The sequence below is a fragment of the Parasteatoda tepidariorum genome, chromosome 6, assembly GCF_982258835.1.
Source record: "Parasteatoda tepidariorum strain Cologne lab strain chromosome 6, Ptep-v5.0, whole genome shotgun sequence".
NCBI classification, from domain to species: domain Eukaryota; kingdom Metazoa; phylum Arthropoda; class Arachnida; order Araneae; family Theridiidae; genus Parasteatoda; species Parasteatoda tepidariorum.
Window position 1 is genome coordinate 49,400,621 of NC_141760.1, and position 19,661 is coordinate 49,420,281.

Genomic DNA, 19,661 nt, shown 5'->3' on the forward strand with positions numbered 1-19,661 from the left:
TTAGTAAATAATCTTTTGAAGTGCTTCAATTGAATGACAGGTGTAATTTGAAATAAAACAAGATAGCATTAAAACTTGTTGAATTCTCATTTAAAGTTTCAATTTCATGTTGTTATTAGCATAAACTGGATTTAAGGCATAATAATTAATAAAAAATAATTGGGAGTTTTTAAATAATCTATAACATTTACAATTCTTTTTCAAAAAAAAGGAAAAAAAAGAGCCTTTAGTAATGGTAAAAGGAAAAACTATGATATTTTCCTTCAAACATAAAATGTTTAAGCAATACGAAAACAAAATGCCGAGCTTCTGAAAATAAACGTCAATTGAAAAACTTTTTCGTATATTTTCCGGTCGGTAAGGAAGGGTTAACTTCATAAAACTCTGGTTTCAGGATTAGTACATATTACAGAAGATAATAAAGCTTATCCGTTTCACATTCTCCAAAGAAAAAAATTAGATCGAATTGTATTTATGGTTTAGTGACACAAGTGGTAGAATAAACTTCGATTCTGCAGACATAAACGATATTAAATATTGAGAGTATCAAAAACTGTGTTGTAAAATATCTGTAAGAAAAAAGGAGGATAATGTTAGTGGAGTGCCTTTGAATCGAAAGAGTTCTATTTATCTTATCTGAGCAAATCTCTCTAGAAGATTCTATAGCATTGGAGCATTAACTTATTCAACCATTTTGAAATGTTATTTCGTAAATAATGACTATAGGATAACTTAAAACACCTCAATTTTGAATTTAAGTACGCAATGTGCTCCAGAAATATCTTTAATGTTGTCTTTTAACTTAAGAAAAATATTTATTCAAAATTAGCATAGACACTTACCGGGAAATGAATCAGGACCATCTCATTGAGAATAGTTGACATTGCAAAATAAGCTCCTGTAATAAGCCCTAAAACACATACAAAAATATTTAACATTAATACAACCGTTAAGGAATAATCGATTCTTTAATGTTATCAATTACTTTTTTCTTATTTCTAATGGTACGGAAAATACAAAGCATTTAAGAACAAAACTACAAACGAATAACAAAGGAAATTAATTGTAAAGGTGACCCAAATCGCTACATTAAACCTTCTACGCCAGAGTCAGCAAAAAATGATGCATATCGACGGAGGTAGTCTCGATTTATTTCATCTGCCGAATTACAAAGAAAAAAGCAGAGTTCAAGTGTGGAGATGATCTGCCAGGCTGTCATGTCTAGTTAGAAGCTGGAACTGGACAGTATTCCAACACTATATCTTAGATTGAATTTGGAATTCCTAACCTTTATCTATTACTTACTTGCTATGCATCTCTCTGGAATGGAAAGATAGTGCAGAAAGATTTGTTTATGACATTCTGGAGATTTTATTGCGAGACAGTCGGCTTGTTTGTTCTTAAAAATGCCAAATACCCAATACCCACCGACAAAACAGTTTCTTTTTTACCGTAGTTAGTGCCAACATTAGGATATTTCTTTCAATGACGGGGGAGGAGACTAGGGGAACTACTGCCCTGCATTGTAGCATAGAAATTAGAAAAAATGATTAATCAAGCAAAGCATCATCCTGTTGAAAAACATTGTCTCCTGAAGAAATCAGTGGCGCTTTTCAAGTAGCAAGCTTTCTCCCAACATATCAACATATTTATCGGAATTTATTTTACTGTTGATATAGATAATTGATTGGTTCTATTTACCTCAAAAGAACCTCAAACCGCCACTGAGCCACCACCATATTGATGTTTGCAAAGCACTTCTTGGGTCTTTCGCATACATTATACCGAAAATAATGAAAACCATCGGTTCCTTCAAGGTTGATCATATTTTCGTCAGAAAAGTTTATTTTTGATAGAGGGAAATATATTTTTTGGCAAAGTCAACTCTTCTTCTCTTATGTTGATTAGTGAACGTGAAACTAATTTTACATAAAGATGAAGATGTTTATTAAAAATATTTTGAACAGTCCTTGATGAACATGGTAAATTCAAATTTTGTTTAACTTCATTTTTTCTGGGACAAGCTCTCCTGACAATCATTCTTTTCTGTTGACGAGTGCAAATTTCTGGTCTCCTAGTTCGTTTTTTCATTCCATACATTCTAGGATTGTTTAGGAGATTATAAACTACTGTTTTTGATTTCTTGATTCTTTTTGAAATTTCCCGTCCACTTAATCCATATTTTCGAAAAACAACACAATTTCCCCTTTTTCAGAGTCAGAAAGATGAGTTTTATTGGGCATTATTCAAATAAAAGTCAACGAGTGCGAATTTTTTTAATCAAAAACCAATCTCTCAATCCTAGTTGCCATTTTTTATTTTTAAATATGCAAATTTTTCAATAGTTGGTGAAGAAAAAGCAATGACCTTATACTTTTTTTTCCAATATCATTTGTATTTAAATATCAAAAAGTAAATTTAAACAGGTTTATATTTGAAATTTTTAATTGGTTTACACAAAAAAATAATTTAACTCCTATTTTTACTTTAAAAAATTGCTCACGATTCCGTAAATAAGAGTTTTTGAACTGGTGATTTTTTGTATATCTTAATACTTTTTTCCCTCACTGTAAATGAAGAAGGGAGCAATGCGGCTAGTAGAAAGCTGGACTTTTTTTTTGAAGTGTGCATAATTGTATATAATATATAACAGGGACACCTGTAACTTACATGTGGCCGGGAGCCACAATTAAAAATACAAATCAAATGGCGGGCCGCAACTTTATCAAAATTTTTTGTAGGACTCTTTTATGTTTGAAGGAACATTAAATATTACTGTCAGAGTTTTATCAAGTTGTACAAAACAAAAGTATTGAATTACAAATTAAAATAAGAAGTAGATTTTTAAAAATATTAAATTGTTATTAATAATATTTTTAAAAATATTAAACAAATAATAAAAATTCGGGCTACAACAACTTTCAAGTGCGCACCTATGTATTAAACAATTAATGTGCTACAGATATCTAATTGTTAAGGTATTAAAACTAACATAGTAGCACACAAAATATTCAATGAGAAAATTGAGCTTTGTCTGCTGCAGCTACCAGAGAATAGATATTTACATTTTAAATTTAAAATTTACAAATGTGTGTTTAAATATTTTTATCCAAAATGAGTGCTTTCGAAAAGTTAAATTGGAGAATTTCTTCGAGAAAATTTCTGATACGCACAGGCTATATCATATTCCCAAAATACGAAAAAAATTAAATAAAAAAGAGCAACAAACACGATTATTTTTGTATTTGAATAAATATTTTCTTGGATTCAAAACCTGAAAAATAAATTTCTTTGCACCGTTAGTATGTTAAATTTCACAGAAACGAAGAAATTAGGTTTTTATTAACGAGAAAAGTATTTTAAACCCATATAGATTTTTTGCGAAAATTGTTCGCAAAAAAATGACAACTAACATATTTTAGTTCGCGGGCCACAAGAAAAGGCTTCGCCGGCCTCGGGCCACCAGTTGGAAACTCCTGATACATAACATAAAAATCCAGAACCTAAAATAAATATATATATGATATAAGTCCTGTCATTCTTTTGAGTGTACCAACACGAACCGCAAAAAAAAAACCTTTTCACAGAGAGTATAAATTTATTTCAACATTTATTAAAATTGTATTTTTTACTACACATATTTACTATTTCGTATTATTAGAAACTCGGTGAGTCAACTCATTTCTAACGATGATCGTAACAAATTTCGTACAAAGATGAAGTTTTGATTAAGACACCAAAATAGAAACGCGAGATTCAGAAATATAGTCTCAGTTCATAAATATTGAAATTAGGATGAACTTTGAAAACGCTTACGTTTTTCTTAAAATACCTTAAGAAAATAATTTATGCATCAAAATATGAATCAAACTTAAACGTATAAATCAAACCACAAGAATAAAAAATTATTGTTATTTATTAAACGCAAACACAAAGTCATGAATGGAAAAAAACAGAAATAAATTCAAATTCCTTTTTAAGATAATAATACAGGGTGTTCCAAAATTCTCTTTACAACTTCAAAAATTCATAACTTCGAAAATAAACAAGATATTTATATTTTGTTTCTTGCATGCGTTACTGCAACTAATAAAGTTTTGTTTAGTACACTTCAACATGCGCACCATTGGTGACCCTAAGCACTTATAATCTGTAATCAATTTCAAGCCAGGTGATGTAAAGATAATTTTAGACCACCCTGTATAATAGATGAAAATCTTGGGGAATGTAATGCACGCTTTCAAATCGTTTTGCGTTTTTGGAAGAAAAAAATACAACGCTACATAGGCAAGGAGATGTTTCTGCATACTGTTCTGCTATATGGAGGAAATTCCATAATTTTCAGATATGTATGGGGAAATTCCTATTGCATCTCAAAACAATATTAAGAAAGAGGTGATTTTTAAAAACGTCACCTTTTAAATAAGCGTGTCGGTTAATAATATTAGCAATAGTCTTAAAACTTCTAACTACAAAATTATTCCTAAATACTTTTTTCAATATCAACAGCATTTCTAACGATGATCGTAACAAATTTCGGTCAAAGATGAAATTTTGATTAAGACTCCAATATAGTAACGTGAGATTCAAAAATATGGTCTCAGTTCATAAATATTGAAATTAGGATGAACTTTGAAAACGCTTACGTTTTTCTTAAAATACCTTAAGAAAATAATTCACTTTTAAGAAAATTATTTACCTCACTCATTAAAATTTCCTCTTAAAAAGTGACTCACCGTTTAAATACTTGATAAAATATAAATATTCTTACCATAAGCAATGAGTAGTAAGACAAAAGGACCATTTCTGAATAGACGTTTTAAAGAAGCTCCATATTCAGGTCCTTCTCTGTGTTTAGTTGCCTGTGCTATACTCGGATATAATTTAGGTTTCTCTTCGAACACTAAATGAGAAAAAAGGAGAAAAAAATAAATTGTTGGTAAACCATAGAGCTGAAATAGAACAAGTAAGCTGTTATATTTCCCCGATCTCTCTACGTTCCAAACATCATAGTCCCCTCAGTCACGTGCTCCCTCCCTTTCGGTAATTTTTTGCGTCCCTCAACAATTGAGATGAGTTCTCTTTTCTGGTGGCTTCGGGTTTTTTCACTTATATTTTACAACCGGCATTGAACAGCAGACCCAAATTTATGGGTTAACGACTAGTAATGTTCAACTAATTAGCCTTGTAATCTTGAACCTAATCCAGAAGACAAGAGAACTCCTAGATCGATTATTGGGAGACTTTTGGTGGGGACTTTTGATGGAACTAAACCGCATTTGCATTGCATGGAGAGAAAGACCGCGAGAGCCTCCCACAGTTAGCCTGACGGCAAGGGGACTCCAACCCATGAACCGTCTACCAGTGAGTATATTTCACGTCAGCACTGTGATCGGATGCGGAATTCCTATCGACGGGATTCGAACCCGGAACACTCTATCCCCTGAGCCATCGCGGCTCTAAAACTGGAATGGACTCTAATGCTGGAAAATTAAAAGCTTCAGGTATCTTAAGCTTAGCGGAACAGTAAACTATTGGATCATTTTTCGAAAAGATTTCGCTTGATAAAAAACCATTTTAGAATTCTAATTTTTTAATATGTAAAAACTGTATAAAATTATTAAAAGTTTTACTAAATTGAGAAAATTTTAATTTTCGAATGTTCTTAAAAATGGTAGAATCGTATCTCGTGAGTACTTAAGTTTTACAAAAAGTTTAAAATTTTTAATTGATTCCCGTAATTTACACTAGCCAAACAAGTGTCCGTATTTATAATTGAGTTTAAAAATCAAAGTTTTTTCCATTTAAACTTGAAAATTGTACAATTGTCAAAAAATCTACGATTTAATTAAATAATAAAAACGTAACTTTTGTTAATACTTATTTCAATAACAATTTCATCTTATAATGTTTTACATAATTAGAAAAAAAAACTATAAATAATTCAACATTTTTATTTTACTTTTTTTATTAATTATTATTTTGGTACATAATTTTAAAGTATGTATAACATTTTAGAGTTAATCTTAGGGAGTTTTTAGTTGCAAGAAACGAGCGTTTAAATTTTAATCCAACATTACAATCAATAGCATAACATCTTGTAAAATCATGAATATCAGTCCAGGTATTGAGAAATTTTCAAAGGATTTTAAACATGTCATGAAATCCAAAAATAAAATAAAAATTTAAAGAAAGAAAAAGATGCTGCATCGCATTAAAAAAATCCCTTACCCCTTACGGGATATACATATTTTTATATTTCATATTTTAAATAAACATATTTAAAAAAATAAGATTCATAAATCTCCCTTACCAAAAACAATTATGAATAAAATGATGATGTTGACTATGACTTGAGGATAGGCCATGCAACCCAAACCTTCAGTTATGCTTGATGTATTGTTGCAATCGTTTGTTAAAGCTAAAGGAGTGAAGATAAAACCGATGGCAATACCTAGCTATGAAAAAGTAAACTCATCTGAACACATATTAAAAAAACATATTAAGATTAAATTTTTAAAACATGCAATCGTAAAACAACATTAAAACCAGTGTCATTATACTACAAAATACTTAATGTACAACTATTTATTAAGTGGTATTTAAGAATGAATCTATTATTTTTTTTTTTTTTTTTTTTTTTTTTTTGGTTTAATCCGGTTAATGAAAATTTTGGAAAATAGGGTCGATTATGTAAAATTCCTGTTTGGGCATGACTACTTTATTATTAAGTATCTAATTCACTTCCTTTAATATTTTAGACCAAAGCTAATGTAAGGCTTTCAATACCTAATTAAAAATTTCATTCTCTTCAAAAATACATAAATATGAAATAACAGTCGACATGTTTTTCAAGCGCTCAAAAATAGGCGACCCTTTTCAAGACTTGCCAAACGTGAATGAGAGAAAAGAAAAATGAATTGAATTATAAAACAAATCTTTCGCAACGAAAAATAAAGGCAAGAAACAAACCTAGAAAAAACCACAGAAACCGAGAGAGAAAAAAGATGAAAAACAGAACAAAAAAGACCACTGAATTGCCCATCTCGGCTACTGTGGCTTTTTTTTTTTTCTTGGTTTTTTGTTCTGATTTTCATCTTTTTCGAATAAGTTGAAGAGTTTATTTAGATAAAATGAAATAAAAATTTAAAAAAACTACCTGAATAGGTAATAATTAAATTGAAAATACTATTGCTATTACAGAACAACTAATAATAACTTTTAAGGGAAATAGTACATAAAGGATTTGTTATTGAGACAATTTCTTTTTCAATAATTTTGAAATCTCAATTTTTCCTATTTATATTAACTCTTTAATTAGTTATTTAAAAAACACTTCCAAACCAATCCTAATTCTTATTTTCATCGAAATTCCTCAATAAAACCCTTTCATTTTAAAATTTGTTTATAAAAGTTTAAATATTTTATTGGTGGAACAAGTTTAACAAACTTCTCCAAATCACACTGTAAGTATACACGAATACAGTCATACGAAATGCTCCTTAATATTTCGATGTAACAAAATAAACTAAGTTTTATCTTTAAAAATGTTTGGAAAATATTTTAAGGCAAATAAAGTTATATAAAGCAATTTAAAGCTTTTCAAAAGATTTAACGCAAGGATGGAATTATACAAGATATGAATTCTATACTTCAAAGTACTTGCATTTATCAAACCACTCGAGATTTATCTCAATAACAATAAAAAAGAATATTAATTTAAGACAAAAGAAATAACATGAATTAAAAGACGTTTCGATATTGCTATTGCTCTAATTACTCCTAAAACTAAAGATTAAAATTTTCTTGATAATTTCAAACGTCATATTTAAATTTCTATAACTTTTGGTGAATGGTTAGATTTTTTTAATAGGTTAAAAATGCCATTTGTGAACTAAATGCCGTAAAACTAAACTACGCAACTAGAAAGGAGGAAGTAATAAAAAAACGAAAATAGTCAATATTTATTCATAAAACCATGCTGAGAGAACGTGATTTTACTTCATGGAACATTTCAGCTGCAAAACATAGTTGTAAACAGCTGCTGAAACAAAAGGAAATCAATCACCTTTTGTCGAAAGAAAATTTTTGAGGAATTTTGAATATTTTACAATGATGAAGCTCAAATAACAACCAATTTTTTGTTTCTAATTTTATTTTTGTATATTTAAAAGTAAGAGGTAGAGAAACTTAGACTAATTTTAAAGTAACAATCAAATGAAAAGTTTATTATAAGAAAGTTCTGATATTTTTGGGTATTCAAGAAAATTAATTAACTAACAAGAATATCAGGCCATCATGATGGGTAGTAACGCATATCAAAGCTTGGGTTGAGATTTCTCATGCTATAGAATAAGTGTCTGATCAGATTGCACTAATTCCGATCGTGTTTTAGTAGTTTTCAAGCAATTTCAGGAGTCCACTAAGCAAGAGGTGGACTACGCAAGGTGGTGGATACGCGGACTACGCAAGTTCCCCATGCATGACTAAGAATTAGGGGAATGTGGTGATGAGACAAAGATGTAAGTCTGCATACAATATAAGTCTACAATGCACTACAACTCTACAATGTAAGTCTGCATATGCGCTATTATTGTCATCGGATTATCATTGTAGTGTATCTACCACTACAAAAATACAGCTCCAATTCACTAGTACATGGATGGTCCATATTGAACAGTTGACTTGCTACTTGTGACTGTGACATTATCCTCCACACGCTGTTGCTTCTCAATCTCGATCACACACAACGTCGGCCTGTATACAATCGACAGCTAATGGCAACACGAGAGCAACCACAAACGTGAACTTAATACAGTTCTCACGATCAGCACTCAAAAGTACGGTGATCTTAATACAGCTCTCCCGGCTTCTCACTAAACAGCAATGAATCAACTAGTGGTGTCTCATTCATCGAATTCTATCACAGATAAAATAGTTTTGTAGTACCACTACAAAAATACAATTCCAATTCCAGCACATAAGACATGTTAACTCGATTCTATGTTGGGGTACCTTTTCATTGATGAAGGTTGACATTGTCGTTAACTATGATCACCTCAATCATTAAGGATGAATCTCTAATTGTCACCTATAGCCCATTAATTCAGCTTTAGTGCTATGTTAACAATCAAATTAAAGTTAACTTTTAAAAAAAATAGTATCAGTAGGAAGCTGTTTGCAAGACTCACATTAATAATTATCTGATTTATTGCTCTGACAGGGAAAAACTAATTGCTGCATATACAGCTGATTTCAACATATTTCAAACTTCGGCTTTTCTTCAAAATATCACTTGAAATTTTCGTCCACTAAACAGTTCTCAAAATATAATTCAAAGTTTAAAACACAATTTTTCGTGATGATTTCTCTCCCCTATAGTTATAGCTTTGTTAATTTTAATTGAAATATTTCATAAGCTCGTGCTTTTAGTTTTAACTTACGGTCGAAGGATCGGGTTTTCACAAGCTAAGTTGAAATCGTAGTGGTTTGAGAAACTTCACTTTATAATTAATTAATACAAAAGATATCGGAGTTGCGAAATCAGACACAAAAACATACTATCTCCAAAAGTTAAGTTATCATTATTTTCAAAGAACTTGTCAATCAATTTCGGATTTTAGCATTCAAAACTACGCAGTTTAATAAAGAATAAAAGTCTGTATATCTGTTTAACTGCAATTATACTGCGTATAAGTATTTTATTCTAGATATAGAGCAAAAAATAACATTTAAGGACAACTGCCCTAACTGCTGTTCTAAACTATTAGGCAAACTACTAAACTATTAGACAAAGAGCAATAATAGCTAAAACAGCAACTCCCCACCCTAAAACATATTACATTCGAAAGCAGAGCTAGCTGGTCACCTAAGGAGGTTATATATATAAGAATTTAGTTTCTGTTTATTATTAAGTCTTATTTTTTTCAAGCGTAATTTTTTTTAGTCACTTATCTCTTCCTCAGTCTTTCCAATAAAACAAGCTCTGATGTTTTAATCTAATCTTTTTCGTTATTCATTCGCCAAGCTTTAACAACATTTCTTTTAATTCTAAAAACATTTTTGGGAGCAGTAATTAGAAGGAGCACCTTCCATTTAAAATAATAGTAATAATACCTGATTTCCAAAGACACCCATAGCACATGCTAATCCTACTTCATTTGCTCCAAACCAGACACCTGCTATGAAGGGAGGTAAACTCAAAACAAATACTTGCCCCATGGCATATATTGTTTGGCAAACCATAACATAAACATAGCGATCAGGTGAGAGAGTATAGCATTGCACTACTGAACCTGTGAATTAAAAAAATACTCCTCTTACTTACATTAGAAAAACTTCGTTTTATAGTCTAGCAATCACGAGTTGAGCTTACAGTGAGATTGCCTTAAGTCCAGGTCTCATTTTGTGATGGCTAGACTATTATTATATAGGTATTATTATATAGACAAACTTGAATATCAGATAATTTACGTCATATACATTAATATTTGTATAAAAACATATGATGAAAAACGCCATCGTGCGTAGCTAGAGGAGCTTCTCTAATAGGGACTCGCTGTTCGTGAACATTTTAGCGTTGTACTTTTATATATATAAGCCATCTTAATTTTAAGTTTTTTAATAATTATTGCGAAAATTGCATTCAACAGAAATAGATATTTTATCAAAATTTAATGATGTGGTAGACTAGCTTTGCGAGTTCGGCCAGTAAGTCACCAAATTAATGAACTACTATAAAACTAAGAACTACTGTAAAAGCTATTTTGCTTATAACTAACAGCTGACGCTGACGTCATAGGTCACATGAGCGGGTAATTCGAGATCTTCTCCTTCTTGAAGTGTTGTTGTTGTTGACGTATGCCTGTTTAGGCAGAGGGGGTGCGATTGTTCTTCTTTTTCCAGTGGCGTCATCTATGGCCAAGAATTCGACTTCAGCCACACCCATTACGTCACACCCGTTTATAGAGCAGACCCATTCATACATCCATTCATCCACAGATCGTAATTTTGACCTGAATCAGAGAATGATCAATCTCCAATCCAATACCCCCAGAGGTATTGATTTGTTATGGGAACATGGAGGACTTTTGCGACTCGACAGATTTAACGTGCATCAGTCACTTTACTACACGGGGAGTCTTCGGCCGGCGGGGTTCGAACCCACGAACTCTCGGAGATGGGCCCAGCGCCCTACCGACCAGGCTATTCCGGCCTCTCTTCTTGAAGTGCAAGTACCTAATTAATACAAAATAATGAAAAATATGTTTAATAAAAATTCTACGAAAAAGGGGTCATGAGAGCGCCTTTCTTTTTCCTGTTATATGTTAATGTATGCTGTTAAAATACGTAAAGTCATCAAGCAATAGAAAGGAGAATTTGGGAGAAAATGTGAGAAAAAAACAAGGCTAGATTCGTTAGTTTTAACCAAAAATATAAAAGATATAAATATATATATTTTTTAAAGTTTTACAAGGTAATTAGAAAAATATCTACACTTACCTAAAAAATTTAATACTCCTCCAAGTACGAGAGTTATCCGTAACCCTTTTGTGTCCATCAGATACATTACAGGAAAGACCAGAGGCAAAAAAGCTACCATATATACAACTGAAGCCCAGTTCACATCATTTAAAGATACACCATAGTAGCAAGATATGATATCAGCTACAACTGTGTACTGGTATTGTGGTACACCGTTCATCATCGAACACAACATGAACACAAACAACATGAGAAACCTCCTCTTGTAAAGTTTAATGGATGCAAAGCCTGCTGATTTCTCGAATTGTTTATCAGGATAAAGAGCTGTCTTTTCACTGTGATCGGGATAAACTTTGTGGATGGTCATATTGTTCACTATGGTGTCGCTGCTAAGATTCTTGTAAAAGTTAGAAGATAAATTACATTCTTTGGTGGAGTCCGTTCCGTAATGCTTTCTCATTGTACTCGTAGACGGGGAAGTATTTCTGGAAGAAAATTCAAGAAATTAATTTATGATGCTTAAAGAAAGACAATTTTTAGTTTTAAATAATTTTAAAATGTTTAACCCTAAAAAAAAATTAAATAATCATTTAAATATTTTCTGACATAAAATAGTATTAGAAATATAAGTTTTAAAATATACAGAGACACATAAAATATGCCTACAGATTACATTATGTTTAAATGTTCCTATTGGAAAAAGTATTTAAATAGTAAAAAATAATTAACGCTTTTCTAATGGATGCAACACGTGTTTATATATTTAGAAAAAATTTGCTAACTGGTTAGCAGAACAAGTTTTTTTTTTTTTATTTTTTTTTTGCTTTATTTTTCTAGGTATCATCCGCTTTAATAACACAGTTGCTGAAAATGCAGTTATCTAATTAAATTTAGATGTATTGTAAAACTAATTAAATTATAGATTTCAGCGAAATTTTTGAACTAAATATAAACTTGCTTAAAAAATATTAGATTAGAAAAATATTATAAAACTGTTTCATATTAATAAATAAATGAATGATATTAAAATATCATTCACTTACTGATTCAGAAGATGATATATGAGAAGATCACGTTTTGAAATCATCAAGGAATAATCTGATGATTTTAAAACGTTATCGTATTATGAAAATGTCTAATCTAAGTTATTCATGAGAACTTTAAAAGTGAAACTTTTTATATTACCAAATATAGGTGTTTCATATTAAGCAAAGAAAATACAAGTGTTTTCAAATATTACGGATTAAACAAGAGATTCAAAAGAAATTCCAGTGTGAGTGAATTTTATGAATAATCATAGTTCCTTAAAGCCAAATCTAAAAATATTTTTTGACAATTATTCAAAGTATTTCAAATTAAGTAGGGGGACAAAACACGGATATAAATAACATAGGGAATTCAAAAATCTTGCTTTATAATGCGTATAATCTTTTATTGCTTCTAAAAATAAATATTTGGATTATCAGAAAACAATTTTAATAATTCTAAAAGCTTGTAATAAACTGTTAGTAATGAAAGGTTTGAGGGAATATAATGATTAACCACGTGTCCAACTTTTCAATCAGTGAAAAATTCCAAGCCTTCTTGCAAAGTAATAAGATATTTCTATTCATTCTACTCTTGTTTCGAAGGTAAGACACAGTTCCAGTGGAACACTGAAGTCAAGCATCACTGGCTATGGTCAATAAGCGGGTGGGTGACCACTTAGATCAACCTGCGTTAGAACCGAAGGTGCGCGATATCGTTTTTCGTTAAACCGTTCTATCGTAAAGTGCACGACTTCCCGAGCAGGTCTTTGGGCTTCCAAAGTTAAGGAGCCCTCCCTTCTGCAGAGGATTAAAACTGTGATGGCACTAAGTTGACCAAACTGTCACCTATAGCTCATTGTACAACTTTAGTGGGACGTAAATGAAGCACCCACCTACTTTATTTAGTGGAAACAAGACTAAGAATTTTGATATAAAAATATCGATTTAAAAAAAAAATCTGTATCTTATTACTAACATATGTAAAACATAAAAAGACCGAACTGCGTAGTGGTCAGGGATCTGACCTTACATCAGAAATGTCCTGGGTTCGAATCCCGGACAAGGCATAAATGTTCTTTCATTCAGTGTACTATCTGCCCTAACTGTGGGAACAACGTTGGCCCACCTAATATGGTGCCAATCGGGCGAATGTGCGAGTGTCAATCGGGTAAGCATTGAAAAAAAAAATCACTACCATATACGTTAAAACAAAAATAACTGGTTTACTCTTGAATATAATACTGTGAAACCTGTAAAGTTGACCACCACTATTATCAAGAATCAAATTTATCCTATATATTAAATGATGGCGAGACCTTCACGAACTACTCACCTATCAATTTTGAATGTCGATCGCTGATGACAAATTTGTGGAAAGCTATTAACTAAAATTAAATAAAAAAAAACTAAATAAAAAAGTTATTTATCCTCTCCCATAAGCTGGTTACCTGTCTAAGTTGACCAATTTAGTTGACCGACGTAACGAATATAAACTGCGCAGTGGAGGATAAATAATAAAGATATCACTACGTTCGGGTTACTAAGCTGCGCAGTAGGGGAAAATACGAAAGACGTTATTACGTTTGGACTACTAAATGATTAAATTTCTTATTTATGGTAACCCGTGCTGAGGCCTTCTCTCATCTAGGATGTATTGGGCAAAACCTTCTAAAAATGGGAAGAATAGTACCGTGAAAATACGTATTTCTAGGAAATTAGAAAAATACTGTTGACGAATTTTATGCAAATTATTATAGGAGGAGAGTAAAAATAAATAGTTTTAAATAAATGAACATCATAATGTACAGTAGTGCAAGTTTTTACTATGCACATATTAATTTGTTTTTGTGTCGGTGGAGCATAGAAATGAAACTCTTGACATTCCTACAAGCCGGAGCACTATGGGATCTCCACGTCTGATAACAACACAAGTTTCAATAGTTTCTTGACCGCTATAAGCAAAATTTATCTTGATATTATTGCCTTAAGTAAAGAACGTCAATCACATTTCAGACCAGACCACTTTACGATTATCTAGAATCCTCAAATTTCTTCTAGAGATCTGTGTTGGATGACAATACGCGTTTTAAATCATTTTTGCAAAAGTAAAAATCTATCGCCATACTATCGCCCAAAAAATATCTATCTACAATCCAAATTTCGATATTTTTCCAACTAGCTAGTGTACTCAAATTTCAACTGGAGCTTTGTGTCTAATACAAATTACAATTGTTTCTTAGATGATTAAAGCAAAATGTATCTCCAGAAATTTCGGCCATTTTCCTACGGTAAAAAACTTACGGGCACAAAATTATAATGAAGAAAATAAAAAAAAATTTAAAAACTACGGTTTACAAGTAAACTAAAAATGAGAAACTAATTTTATTTTTTTTTCTATTCAGTAACAAAAAGCGTAGGTCTCATTATTTTTGTAACGAACTTGTATCCTCAACGAAAATTTCCCTTTCCCGTCTATCGAAAGTTATGTTCCCCACCTTTTTCGCTTTAGGACTGAGTAAATTACATAAATATAAAAAAATTCTATTTTTTAGTCTACTTAAAAAAATGCATATTTAAAATTTATCTTTTTTCAACAAATATAAGAGTTGTTACACATGTTTGTAATACATGTTATACATGTTTGTAATTTATTGAAAGTTAAAAACAGTTAATAAAATCACCATTTATTTATCAAACTGAGATTGACTATCAAACTGAAATTGATTATCAAACTACAAAAGGCAAATTTTGATTATCAAACTGAGATTGATTAACAAACTACAAAAGACAAATTTTCAAATAACAAAACTCAATTATTATTATTTGAAATTTATCTTGATCTGCAGAGATGTCAACTGCTCCGGATACGCCAAAATAATTAAAAAAACCGGTAAATAACTACAAAGTAAATTTTGAAAATATTTGACTATTTTTGCCTGCTTTTTTAAAACGCATAGCATGGCATAAGTACTATAAATTGGAGAATTCTATAAGCCTACGAATTATTTAAAAATAGTGGTGGATAAAAATCAACTAAATTGAATTTACTAAGCCAAGAATCACAATTCATAAACTAGCACTTTAAAATATATATTTGCTCTCCGGAGCAAGTTGGCATATCTGGATCTGTCGCATTTAATAATTTTTTATTAATGTATTTAAATTTTTTACGGTTAAATAGATTTTAAACAAATCATATATGATAAGAACACTATAACTAGTTTTAAATATTTCTTAGGAAAAAGCATACATTTTATTTATTTATTTATTTTCCATTATTCCGAGTTTTAAAATTTTCCATAACGTTTAACTTTAAATGTTCAATATTTAAGTAAAAATGTTTCTACTCATCAGAAATAATGTGAAAAGTTAGAAAGTTAGTTTTAAACTTCACGGCTTAATTTAAAATAGCAAACACCTTTATAACTGAATTGTGGCTTACTATACAGTTTTAAATTAAGAATTTTTATTGCATTTTAAATCTAAAATATCAAAATGATATCAACACAAACTAAATAAATATAGAAAACTTCTTGAAATGTTTAAATATATAGCATTTTTCATTGTAATAATTACTGTAAATTTAAGATATCTTTAAAATATGTATGAATTTAAGTAGGTAACATTTTTTCACTAACCAGTTCCATTCGAAGTTTAAAAATTATGCTTTTAAAATTCAACGGTCATACTTAATAGTTATCTCCATTTTCTACGATTGTCTTTGGTTGATTAGTATCTTGTCTTACAAATAAAATTAAAGCATTTTTGTTCATAAAATAACACAGCTTTTAGAATAGCACAGCTTATGGAATAACATTAAACATTTTAAACTGAAAATCAATATTGTGAGTTTTGTATTTTCAAACAAATAGAGTTAACACATTTTATTTCATAAAATAAAACATAATTTAGAATAATACAGCACATAGAATAACACGAAGCATTTTGTACTGAAAAAGCAATATTGTAAATTTGATGTTTTCCCTTTAAATCTTTTAAACAGTGTTTGATATTTTGTATATCTATTCAAACAAGTATTTGTGTAAAATATTTGCACAGAAAAAAAACATTTTTAATTGTTTATTACATAAAATACGATGTTTCACTATTGAAATTGAAATTATGTAATCATATCTTACAGCTACTTGTAAATTAAAGATTCACACACAGAAAAATGACATTATTAATTCCAACTGATATTTTAAAAAGAAACATATTTTTAACTTACCAATACACTTAAATTCTAGCTTATTTATTACTTTAGAAAAAGATATTTTTGCTATTTTAGCTTTCCAATACATACTCACATTCGCCGTGATTTTGTTTAGTTTATCATTTCGTTAATGAAAGAGCCAAAATAAATCGCCAATTGCCTGCAGAAAGCTAACTTAACGGGCCGCTATTGTGAGGAAATGAAAAAGGCTAGTTTACCATGTTTAGAGCTCTTGTTAGAGCTCCATGTTAGAGCCCATGTTTCTCACTTTTTAAATAATTACATATTTTATCTTTTTCACATAAACATTGATTATTTGATGTGTAGTAAAAAATATTATGATTTTTAACGAAACCATTATATATTTAAATGTTACAAAATTTTAAATCATCATATTTTATTTGAATTTCCTTTTTACTGAAATATTTTTTTAATATTTATTGTTTTCATTTGCTGTAAAATTAAGTTTGAAATGCACTGCAATATAAATTTAGATGATGGCAAAGCGCTTTTAAAATAAAATATGAAAGCAGGTTTATATTTAGTTTAATATTTTTTTCTTTATATTAAAGTAAATTCCTTGTTGAAGGTCTTATAAAAATGTGCATGCATGTAATAAACATAATAAAACATGCACAAGTTTTTAATGTTTTAATGGTTTCAATATTTTATGGACACTTTAAGCAATTTATCGTTCAATCTCAAGCTATATTTTTTAAAAACTTCATTTTGAAAGAAAATTATTTCACAGTTTAATATGTTGTTTTAAAATTGTGAAATAAACTTTATGTACAAAGAAGTTAATTTCAGAATTTTAAAACATTATTATATCCGCACGTTATTGTTGTGCCATCTATAAAATAAAAGTGTAATCGAGTGTGTGCGGCAGGAGAGCCGTGACGAGCAACAACAAAAAAGCTCTGTTTCAAATAATAATAAATAAATATTGTGTGTGTTAACAGTCCACTTGTAATTATTGAGCGACTATAACGTTTTTCTGAGCGTCAACAACTATATTTATGCTTTGGATAAGCAGCTCGGCTTGTCACAGTTTAAAGTAAATAACATTGCTCATTGCGCGTGCATCAAAATTCAAGGTCATTCACAAGCGTGTGTCAATTGTTGGCACGTGTCTGCAAAGTACATGGCTTAAAGCGCATGTACCTTCTTAATTCATAGAATCAATCTGACAAAGGTATGTTCCTAAAATTTAACCCATAAAAATCAATGCTATTAAATGAACACTGCCCAAATTAAGAATTAAAATAATTACTAATAGGCATAAGTTTTTCTTACAGATAGAATCTAACCCTTCAGATAAAAAATTATTCATTTTCCATCTTTGCTGTGATTCACAAAAAAGTTTCGAAGACAAATTCATTGCCCCTCCTCGTCAGCTATCAGTCAAAATTATGTCTAAATATTTGTATGATTGCTGGGGGTGGAAAAGGAAGCCTGAAAGCTGGTTCACGTAGGTAACAAATTAAAAAACTTGCAAAAAAGAAACTGGTGAAACGTTTTCATGACATTTAAGGAAAGAAATACCCAAAAAATCTCTTTAAAATATGTTATATACATGTTTAGAGCTTTTCACTTCCCTACCCCGAAAAAATGAACGTCCGAAAATATTCTTTTCCTTTCTACAAACCAAATTCATGGCCATGAAATTATCGAGAAGGGAAAAAATTAAGGGACTCCTCAAAAAACGATGGGTGATAAAGGGGAAAACGGGGGCCATATTCCACATTCGAATTAAGGTGGTCATTAAATAGTTTTTCATATTCCACGTCTGATAAGTCTTAAAAATGGGCTCCTAATTCTGAGCGATTGAAACATGCCGACTTTTTCCATCTTTACAATTTATCAGTAAAAATGTATACATTAGTTAAACAATTACATTAAATTTAAGAATGTGATTCTGAGTCGAATCTATATATGCAATCATTTAAAATAGAACATTCATAACATTTAAAAGCCAAATATAGTTTTTAATTTAGGTGGGGAGAAAGTGGGTATAAAATCAAGCTTTTTTTAAAGAAGGGTTTAAAATCAAACCATTAGATTTATTTACGGAAATTGTGATGCATTTTACCTACATTGGATTATTTTAGACTAAATATGAGGCATAACTTATCTATTTTGTTTGTTTGTTTTCTTACAGTTCTGCATTTAAAAGAAGTTGCTTTGTTATAATTAGTTTATCCCAGAGTGGGGTAAAATGGGTATAGTTCTAAAATTAGTATACATTTCACAAAATAACGCTTGTAAATATTCTTTTCGAAATTAAAATGCTTGTATCATGATTATATTTTTAAAAAAATGCTAAAAAATATTTTTTTCATATTATTAAATTAAATAATTAATGTTTATTGCTATTAAAATTAGGTTTCACTTCGGGTGTTCGTTTTCGCATATTTTGGTGAACTCTACACAATTTCATTAAATGTATAATAGTCTTTGGTTTATTTGAAATATAAATGATAGTGTAGAAACTAATATCTATAGAGGTAATTTAAAACGTTTTTATTATTTATAGCAGACATAAATTTTTATTGAATTTAGTTACTTTAAGGAAATTGTTTGTTGTCCATAAAAAACTGCCATATGAAGGCAGAAACTTATATGAAAACTCATCTATATCTTTAAATATGCTCATTAAGTTATGCTATTTTGGTACTTTTTTGATTGTATAATATGCCTGTTATACTATTATTCCCCCTATCATTTTTCTCTTTAAAAGATGAAGTTTAAAAGAAACTTTGTTTTCAGCATTATAATTACTATTAAAAGCTATACTATTATTCCCCCTATCATTTTTCTCTTTAAAAGATGAAGTTTAAAAGAAACTTTGTTTTCAGCATTATAATTACTATAAAAAGCTATAATCAATTATTCAACAAGTCAATTATTTTTTTAGCTATTTCATTATAAAATAT

The 19,661-nt window shown here is 29.9% G+C and overlaps 1 protein-coding gene across 9 annotated transcripts in view; it reads right to left on the reverse strand.

The window, feature by feature from the left end:
* LOC107447690 (choline/ethanolamine transporter flvcr2a) overlaps positions 1-19,661 on the reverse strand; it is a 42,625-nt gene that overhangs the window by 11,643 nt on the left and 11,321 nt on the right. For 7 of the 9 annotated variants that reach the window (XM_043054371.3, XM_043054370.3, XM_043054376.3 and 4 more), the window contains 5 exons: positions 11,503-11,969; positions 10,117-10,295; positions 6,314-6,458; positions 4,772-4,903; positions 843-910 (listed from right to left, as the gene is read on the reverse strand). In XM_043054371.3, coding sequence (XP_042910305.2) covers positions 843-910; positions 4,772-4,903; positions 6,314-6,458; positions 10,117-10,295; positions 11,503-11,969 — 991 coding nt within the window. Of the gene's footprint in view, positions 1-842; positions 911-4,771; positions 4,904-6,313; positions 6,459-10,116; positions 10,296-11,502; positions 11,970-16,740; positions 16,885-19,661 lie in introns of those variants that run through there. The other 2 variants (XM_043054373.3, XM_071178693.2) reach the window with 2 other exon arrangements.